The following is a 9,631-nucleotide window of genomic DNA, read 5'->3' on the forward strand; positions in this document are numbered from 1 at the left end:
ATAATAACCAATCCCCCCACTAATCAGAAGTCCGCATGAGGCGCTCCAACCGTAGTCTCAACCGATGCTGAAACCACAACGGAAATCCACGGAGACCCTTCGCCAGCCAACCAGTCGACCCCGGCACGACGACATGTCCACTGGAGCCGGTGAGAACCTGATTCACAATATCCTCGGCGACCGTCTCAGGATACAGCAGTGGATTCAACCACGTGTCTTCGGGAGTCAGGTCCTTGATGAACGCCGTCTTGGTGAATCCCTGGGTGATAAGCACGGTACGGACCCGCGGCGCATGGTACCTTGTCACCAGTTCCGCACCCAGCCCTTCATGGAAGGCGATGGCTGCCGCCTTCGTGGCCGAGTAGTCCACCATGTTGGGCGTGACAGTGTAGCCCGCCTGCGAGGCCACGGTGACCACCATACCGTGGTTACGCTGGACCATGGAGGGCAGGAACTCGCGGGCCAGCCAGTAGTGCGCCAGCGTGTTGACGTCGAACTGCAGTCGAGTCTGGGCCTCGGTGCTGTTGAGGATGGTGCGGCCACTGCACAAGCCAGCGTTGTTGATCAAGACGGTCGGGTAGCCCATCGTGGTGCGGATCTTGGTCGCGACCTCCGCGATGGCGGCCGGTGAGGTGATGTCGCACTGGTGGTAGCGGACTGTGGGAGGGAGCTCGTCCTCGGGCGGATTGATATCGAGGACAGCGACTTTGATCCCCCGATGTCCCAGCAGAATGGCTACATGTTTGCCGATGCCGTTGCTACCCCCCGTTAACACCACCACTTCGCGGTTCCAGTAGTATCGATCCGAAGTGCCATTATTCAACACACGTCGGTTGATCCATGCGTTGATGCGACGGAGGACCGCAAGCGACGCAAGCACTTGGAGGACCTGGAGACTTCGCGGGTGGTTCCGAGCGATCTCTTTCCCTTTGGCCGTATAATATGCCAGTAGGATCAGAGGCAATGTTTTCCAAGGGCTCAGCAGCGTTCGCTGGATAGATTTGCCAGTCACATCAGCGGTAAACCCTGTCCAGAGTGAATTAGCGGGTCTGGCCAACCTTAGCATGTGGTGAAGACAGCACCAAAGATACATACCTTCTCGAGAGAGGCGAAGCGCCCCGGGGGCCATTTTGTCTACACGCGCGTAAGGAGGTTGATGCAAGCGTAGTGGAGACCAAGAACCAGGTTCCGAAATCCAACCACCTGCTTCCCCTTTCAGCGGGTATGGGCTTTATAAGGATGGTTCACAGGGCAGCCTCATCGCAGCCAAATTGCGGGGATAAGGCACGGACGGAATCATGGGCAACCGAGGCTGACTGGGGGAGAGAAATTCCAATGATTGACGGACCCAAACTCCCTTAATTCCGTCAACCCCCTTTGGTGTCATTGCCAATGCACCAGCCCCTGCATTTTCACATCCATAAATGCCCGTGTCTAACGACAAGTAATGACCATTTCAATTCATTGGGTTCGCTGTCATGTGTTGAGGGAATCAATCGCACTCATGATCTACATTCAGGAGACAAAGAAATGAAACAAATTCAAGACACCACCGCTCTTATGGCCTAGACAGCCACTATACAGCCATCCAATTTGAACGCCTCGAAAATGTAAGAAAGGAGGTCATTCTCCGTGGTCCACTGTAAATGCAACGAAAGATTACCTCCCATGCCCAGATGCCAGGTCCGCTAAAACCAACGGGATATAATAAACGCCAATTCAACTCCCAGTCCAAAGAAAGACAGCAAGTATAGTACCGAGTGCGAAATCAGGCAAAAATAAAGAAAATCAAACCTAACAAACACATTTCAATCAGAAAGAGCCACCATTTCCTCCCATATGCACAACAAAACGTATCAGATGCTCAACCCCCCAGAATGCAGGTGATATTTCACCAAACAAAGAATGCAAATAAAATCAAAGAGCCCCCCCCCATGCGACCATATAAGACGTAAGGGCAAGATATCTGTCCAAGGGAGCAGTCCGACCTCTCAGAAGAAGTAGAGGATTATAGGAGGTAGAGGAACCATTGTCATGAGAAGGGCATGACAACGTATGCCTGCAAGAAAACGAAGGCCATATATTAAAAAACTACCCCGACCATAGTCTGCTTCTGAGGTAGGAAATCAGCCGGAGCCAGGGGGTGCGTTACAATGCGGCCTGGCCTGTGACACAGGCAGGTAAACGGGGGCATTATATAGTTGAGAGCAACCTAGTCCATACTTGAGAAGCTTGCTGCCGGCTCACCAAAAATCTTCTCGTATATTTCGGTCAGTATTCGAGCATCGGCGCGTAGACTGGGTGAGATGTAGCGACTCTGCAGGAGAAACCCGATCGTTCGCTTGAGAAGTCGCTCTAAGTCATTCCGATCGACAAGCTCGGTGAGGTTCGACATGTACGTAGCAGACAGGACCAACATATTGCCAAATTGACTAGAATAACAGAGACAATCAGCAAGTTGTTTAACTGGATAAATGTGAAGAGATATAACATACGCGTGTGCAGTTCCAAAAATGTTTGTCACGACTGGACGACCCTCAATGCCATCAAAAGCTTCCGTACTCAGAATGGCGGAGTCGACACACACTTTACAGGCTCTTCGCAGCTTGGTTGGCAGGTCACGGTAAGTCATGCTTCTACCCGGCGCAGAAGAAACGGAATTCCGGCCCATGGTGCCTATATCACTACCGAGGCGCACCATATTCGAGGCACGCTGACTGTGCGTCATCGACGGGGAGACCTGTTGGGATTTGGAACCGGAAAGGGGTGGTGCAGTAGGAGAGTCTACTGACGGGAGTGAGTCGGGGCTTGCGGCGGCGTAATGCAGAGCGTGGTAGAGGAGGGGTCGGTGGATAATGTATCGTGCGCCATAATACTTCGCTCGCATGCGAGCGACGTTAATCTCCTTTGGAGGTGGGTCATTGTCCTTCCATTTCATAATATCAGGCAGGCTCGTCCGCCAGAGCTCGAGATTCATACTCAGAATCTCTTGCACGTTGGAAGACCAACGGTTCTGACCTTGTTCTTCGGATCATTTATTAGTGCCATCATCAATACGAAATGGATCCTTTTGGGCGGGAAAATCTTACTTTCAACCTTATACAGATCGGTATGAACACGATTGAGGACTTTTCTGAGATGAATCTGGGCGGAGTAAAAGAACATCATCATGGTGCTTGGTGCAGAAATCTCGTTAGGAAGAGAAAGTGTGAAAAGACCCTTGGGCAAGGATATGCGGGCCTCGGAACGAGATATGCCGCTGGCTGGAAGGTCGAGTTCCGCTAGGATATCGCTGAAGGTTGGAACTATGGTTAGCATTCCACGACGGACCCGGCATAGATTCGCACCGCATACCTTTCCAGCTGCAAACAAGTCCAGTACGCAAAATCATAGAGATCTTTCACGGGACCATCTTCCAATTGCTCATACCGTTTCCTACATCAACGCGTTAGGGAGTCGCTTGAAAGTAAATGTTCATCTAACTTACGTTCGGACAAGAACTTGGCAAGCTCGAGCGGCTTGATAGATCCATCCGTGACTCTGGAAAGGATGCGCCAGTTGACCGGCATAGAGTCCAGCGAGTAAAGCTGCTTGGACATGAAGCAGTCCATTAGCCCCTTGGAGACTGCCGATGATTTGGGTGGCATAAGCATAATACGCCAAACCCGGGATAACATCCAGATTCCTCAGGTGACGATTGTCTATATAGCCTGGCCGCCCCGATGAGGATTTCCGACCGTCTATCACCGACGGGGATGGAAATGCGCGTCCCCTTGGGGCGTAGATGTTGCCTTGAGTCTGTAGAATGGAATCGGACCCTGCAGGAGATTGAACACTTCGAGTAGTGGGACCGGGGATACGTTCCTTCCGGAAGTCCACCGGGTCATCCATGACGGGCCCAGGAACGATCGAGACTTCACAGATGCTCCCGATCGCAAAAACGAACAGGATGATGGCGTTGCCGACAGATCTCTCGATGCGGCGGCCGTGGATCCGCCCATTCTTGCTGCCCGTCGGGGATTGCATCTCACACGCCGCACCCTGCAAATTCTCACAAGAGCGTTTGCGCTTTGCTCCTCTAGGCACGTCCCCCGCAGTGCTGTTGCTTAGAACAGACGGCGAATCCGAGGCGGACCGTGGGCAGTAGGTTTTGATGAATTGTCCGATTTTTGCGTCCAGCTCGCTCTGGTTGAGAAACGGGTGGAGCCTGTGAATGTGGTCCATATAGCTGCGATGATACCGCCGCAGCGTTTCCGGGTCCGTGGTCAGGAAACCACTCTCGTCGAGGCCGTTGTCCGGGAGGCGGGCGGGAGGCGGCGTAGCGCCCACTCCCCAGGGTCCGCTGGTCGGCGCGGTCTGCGTGTGGTGCTCTTCGGGGCTGTAGTCCGGTCTCGTTGGCGGCGGGAATGGACCCACGTCGTCGCTCGTGTCGTCGCCTTCTCCCCGGCCGTAAACACGAATCAATCCTCGCTTTTCCTCCAGCCTCATCACGTAATCCTCATCATACTCCCTCGGAAGAAGAAGCTCCTTGATTGAGGGCCACATCAGTAGCTTATGTGCCGCAGTCGTGTGTTCAACCGGAATCGAAAGTTCGCCATCCTCCCCGGGCTCCAGCGTTTCCTGAGTGGTTACAGTGACGGTACCCGCTTCCGTGGTCTCGCTCGAAGTCAACTCTTGTCCCACGGGCACTGGGGCACTTTCCTCCTTCGTTTCCGACTCTTGCTGGCTGTCCTGCTTCAGTAGATGTTGGACCGTCGGCTTCTGGGACTCTTTGTTCATCTTCACTTTGGGTTCCCGCGGGAAGTTCTTGATGATCTGCGTTAGTTGGTTCCCATGCTCAACTTGAACCTTTTGTATAATATCCGTCTTCTCATAAATAATGTCCTCAAGGTGTGCAAGTCTGTCTATTAGCATCTGCGTGCTCTTTTCTTGTCTGATTGGATACCGTTAGCACTTCTCCGGGTGAGTAAGAGTATCTAGGCCACCTACTTATGCGGCGGGACTTCTTTGTAAACACAGATCATGTTATTCTCTTTGCAATGACTGCATGCCGGTCGTCCCTCGTCACATTTTGCTTTTCGGGCTCGGCATTGATCGCAAGCCTTCTCAAATTGCAAACATAAATAGTTAGTCATCTCTGCATGGGGATTTTGGTTTCTTGCGATTGGTATCGCAATGAACACATGTCCAGAATAGGTGAAGAGTCTACCTGTTGAGCTCTAGCAGCCTTGCGCTGACGAATCCCATAAGCTTGGTTCTGATAATAAGCTGGATCATACGGCGCGGGAGTATGCGATATATGCGGCGGGACGGGGGTCGAGAACTGGGCCGGGGGAAGCGAATGTGGAGGCGGAGGTGGCAGATCGCCGTTGGTTTGGTTTTCTGGAGGTGGAAAAGACATACGAGGCCGATAGTCAGGAGGCGCAGAATGAGAAGCCGCCTCGTGCGGCGTTCCATTCATGGGGCGGTAGGTTGAATGCGGCGGGTGCGTGTCCGAGATGGAGTGAAATGCGCCGGGCAGGCTTCCTTGTCGATTATATGGGACTTCCGGAGGGAGCTGTGGCAGCTCGCGATTTGGGTGAACGGGGTACCCGTGAGGCGGCAACGGAGGCTGGGGGGCATTGGAGGTTCGTCGTTGATCGGCAGGGCGCCCTTCGAACGGGGCCGGAAAAGGGCGCCACGGAGGGGTTTCATATACTATCCCCGAGTCACTAGGCGGGCCATGTCCTCCGTCGGGATGGGGTATGCGATGATGCATCGGGGGCGCAGGGCCGGAATATGCGGGCAGGGGGGTCGGTTTGTCGTCCGTTGCACTGATTTCCATGATCGAGAGTCCGCGGCTACGATCAGGAACTCCAGCTCGTCGCAAGTGCGCAGTAGACATTCGATTCGGCGGGAGAGTCATGCAATCATGTGGACATGGTGATGTCCTCAGAGAACGCGGCAGGCGGTCCCGGTTGGTTTGGGGCGTGCGACGGCGAACAGAACCTAGAATCGTTCACCCTCACGAGAAAGTTCCCAAAGCGGTAAACAGCTTTAGCCTCGGGGCGCGGGGGTTTGAACAACGTCCTAGCCGCTTGCGAGTTCTTTGTCTGGCTCTTTTTTTCGGTGGTAATTTTGCTTTTCGCGTCGGCCTCTCGGGGAACGGAGAGACGTTTAGTAGTTTCTTCTCGTTGCGTCACACAAAGAGGGGCGAGAGAGATCGGCCAGGGAAATGTGCCTGACAAAGGCCACGGACCGGTAGCTTTCCAATAATTAGTTGGCTATCGTGGAAAGGAGTCAGCGGTAGGCGGCACAAGACGGAGCGATCCGCCAGCTCAGGGTACCAAAAGGCATAAAGGAAAATCAACAGGGCAAGAAATACAAATAAAATAAAACAGAAGGAGGGGAGGGTGACAGCAGCGGAAATAAAGGAGAAAGCTAATGCAAACGAGAATCCCAAGGCGACGGTACGAAGTAATATTAGAGCGGGTATCAGGACGAAGCTCGGAGCACTAGGCAGGTAAAGGTAACTCTGGCAAAAGAGAGGGAGGCGAGAAAAACAGAGCAGGAGATCCGCACAGCTACTAAAATCGCTGAAGTGGACACGCCCGACTGAACCTAGCGAGTAGCGGTAATCCTGGGTTCCAGTCGTCCTGGCTTGCTAAAATTTTGTTCGGGTGTCTTTTTTCGTGTCTTTTTTCGTGTCTTTTTTGGTGGTTGTTTGGTTCCTGTCTGCTCTTCTTGAAACACCGAAACCCAAAAGAAGGGAGAGGGAAAATCAAAAAGCGCACAAGAAAACAAGCCAAACCAGGGGGAGGCAAAGAGGCAAAAAAAAAAATGACAGATTAAACATGATTCGTTGGAAATCAAATCAGGGGAACGAGGCGCGCGATTGGGAGCATAGAGTCAGGTAGTAAATAATACCGACAGTATAATAATGATCATAATCCATAAACATAGTAATAACAGTATGGCAGTAATAGAAATTAATCCAAACCGAGCTGCATCGTGTTGATGGAAAAAGAAAGAGGCAGTAGGCAGTAGGTAGTACGTACGCTGTATCGGCACCAAACACTGCCCGGTTGGGTACGTTGGTAATAAACAGGACACGCGATTGGCACTCGTTTTTGCTCTCCGATCAATTGGGGGCAATAGCTAAGCCGAGCTGTCGGGTCGTCTGGTGCCAAAGGTAGATCGAACAGTGGGAAAGTCAAAGAAAGGACCTTCTGGGTTTATTAGAGAAAGAACTGAAAAATAAAATATTAAAATCAAAGCAGGTCATGAACTCGCGCCGGGGAAATGGAGACGGCTCCAAGGGCAAGAGGCAGGACGGGATAGATAGACAGAGACACAGACAGAGACAGGGCACCGGATTGGAATAGAAAAAGTAAGTAGCAGAACTTCCCGAGTTGGTATCGCGTGGAAGAAGAAAAAAGAAAGGAAAAAGAAAGAAGGAATAATAGAATAATAAATAAGAATAATAAATCAAATAATAATAAGAAAGAGCACGTATACCTGGTTGGTACGGCGGAGTAGAGTAGTGGTAAAATTCAAGACGTGGGTTAAGCCAGGTAAAGTAAGGCAGGGAGCGGGATTTCCGTCTCGTTACCTACCTTGAAAGAGGCGGGGGGAGGTTGGTCGGATGATGAAATGCTCGCAGAGAAGGATGAAGGATGGGGTGTTGACAACAACGATGAACATCGATCGAAAAATAAAAAATTAAAAAGGAAAGAAGGAAAGGGGGAAAGAGAGTGGAAGAAAAGCAAGAGACACACAGACAGCAAACAAAAAGCGTGTGATTGTGATGATTATTGATTTGATCGTGGACGATGAAATGCCGGGTTTGCCCCTCTTTTCTCACACTTACTTGCTCTGTCCCCTTTCTTTCTCTTCTGTCTTTTTTCTATTTTCTTTTTTCTTTTTCCCTTTTTTTTTACCCCCTGCTGGTGGAGGGATTCGGCCGTGGGAAGGAGAGGAAATTGATCGTACCCGATCTAATACTAGTATGAATGAATAGTTGCTTTTCCGATACTTCCTGTTCCTTGTCACTCTGATTCTCTCTTCAATTTTTTCTTTTCTTTTTTCTTTTTTATTTAACAGTGCCGTAAGTGGTATCCGTATAAGTTAGAGTTATGATCCTGATGGGAAGGCACTTTAACTGAAATGCGTTGGGGGTTTCTTTCCCGGTTTCTGTTCGTCTTCGACGTCTTGGTTTGACGCGCGCCTCCTTCTGACAGATTGATTGATGGACTAAGAGAGGGAGACCTGCCACCCTGAACCGGGATCCTGGTTTGCAGGAGTTAACGCAAGCCACGAATTGACAGATCGTTTTTTTTACCCGGCTGCTTTGGTTTCTCTTCTATTCGGTTTTTGTTTTTCTTTCTTTCCTTCTTCTGGCCCTTAGATTTCGGTGTGGGTTTCGGTTTTCAATACACTGGTCTATGCTGTACCGTACACCGTCGGTAAGGTGAGTCCTTACGGGAGTGGTATCAAAAGTATGAAAAATATCCGGAATAAATAAAAGGAAAAATAAACTAAAAATGAATGATCAATGAGATGAAAATCAGAACGACCAGCAGTGGAGCCAAGATAGTAGCCGTGCCGGGACGGGCTGAAAAGGATTGAGAAGCAGAAAGATGGTGATATTAACGATGAGGGTAATAATTTGGAGCGATCCAAAAGCAAGAAGGGCGGTGGAAGAAATGGAAGAAAATCGAAAAACGAGCGATCCTGGAAAGCTTTTTATTATTGCCGACTCCAGTTTCCAATCCTGTCAACGGGTCCCGCAATTTGCTCCATCCTTTGGATTTTCCAGTGCCACATGGGTTGGTTAATGGTTTGGTTATCGTGGAGAGAGAGGAGGGGCGAGTGCTCCGTAGGTGGGCAGATGGGAGAAAAGGTGTCACACAAAATTCGACTACCCAATTTCATTGACGGAAGGTGCGCCGTTGGCAGATAACAGATGGTGCTGTTGGATCCTGACCGATGCTTTTCTCGGATGGGATAAGTGAGATTTATTGATCAGGGAGTGGTCGGTGCCCAAAATCAGGAGGGGTAATCTGGTCGGTCGAAGGTCAGGACGTCGGACCATAGATAGAGACGCTGCCGAGTCTCTGATGTCAAACACCGTGGAGATGAGATGCACAAATTGGGAGGACATGAAACATATCTACATTCATCCCCCTTCTTCCTATTGGGAAACTCAAAAAACACTCTCATAACCAACTGCCGAGAGGCGGTTTACATAATTCTCAAGACGGTGGGTGAAATAGATGTATATACCTAAGGCCATCTACCCACCAAAAATCCTCAAATACAAAGACCCCCAGGTAGAAGAAAACGTAAAAAAAAAAAAAAATTAAAAATTAAAAATACGGAGTATGATTCATCCCCAGGCAATCACCACAGACGATTCACCTGACTGGACAAAATGCACGGAAACCGACAGATTCTGACATGCTCAGGCCAAGCTTGCTGTCTACAGATTCAGCCTCTCAGCGCCTGTGCTTAGGCAGGTTGGGCGCCCATTTCCATAGCGGCCCAGTTTAACCTGGCATGTTATGGACAGGGGCGGTTGACCCTGTATCTATTCGTTCTCCACTCTAGTTGATTGCCCGTCTGTCATAATGTGCAGGCCTAGAAGGAACAA

The 9,631-nt window shown here is 50.5% G+C and overlaps 1 protein-coding gene across 1 annotated transcript; it reads right to left on the reverse strand.

Annotated features, from left to right (window-relative positions):
- Nucleotides 1-19: 19 nt before the first annotated feature.
- clcA (putative C6 finger domain protein) lies at nucleotides 20-5,884 on the reverse strand (the record flags this gene model as incomplete). Its single annotated transcript, XM_053094849.1, has 8 exons — nucleotides 20-1,026; nucleotides 1,096-1,134; nucleotides 2,224-2,432; nucleotides 2,496-3,024; nucleotides 3,090-3,292; nucleotides 3,355-3,435; nucleotides 3,488-4,933; nucleotides 5,184-5,884. The coding sequence occupies 8 exons, from the start codon at nucleotides 5,882-5,884 to the stop codon at nucleotides 20-22; spliced, it is 4,215 nt and encodes a 1,404-aa protein (XP_052950427.1).
- Nucleotides 5,885-9,631: the final 3,747 nt, after the last annotated feature.

The sequence above is a fragment of the Aspergillus affinis genome (genome assembly GCF_023601865.1).
Source record: "Aspergillus affinis strain CMG 70 chromosome Unknown NODE_185_length_48300_cov_83_581258, whole genome shotgun sequence".
Taxonomy (NCBI): domain Eukaryota; kingdom Fungi; phylum Ascomycota; class Eurotiomycetes; order Eurotiales; family Aspergillaceae; genus Aspergillus; species Aspergillus affinis.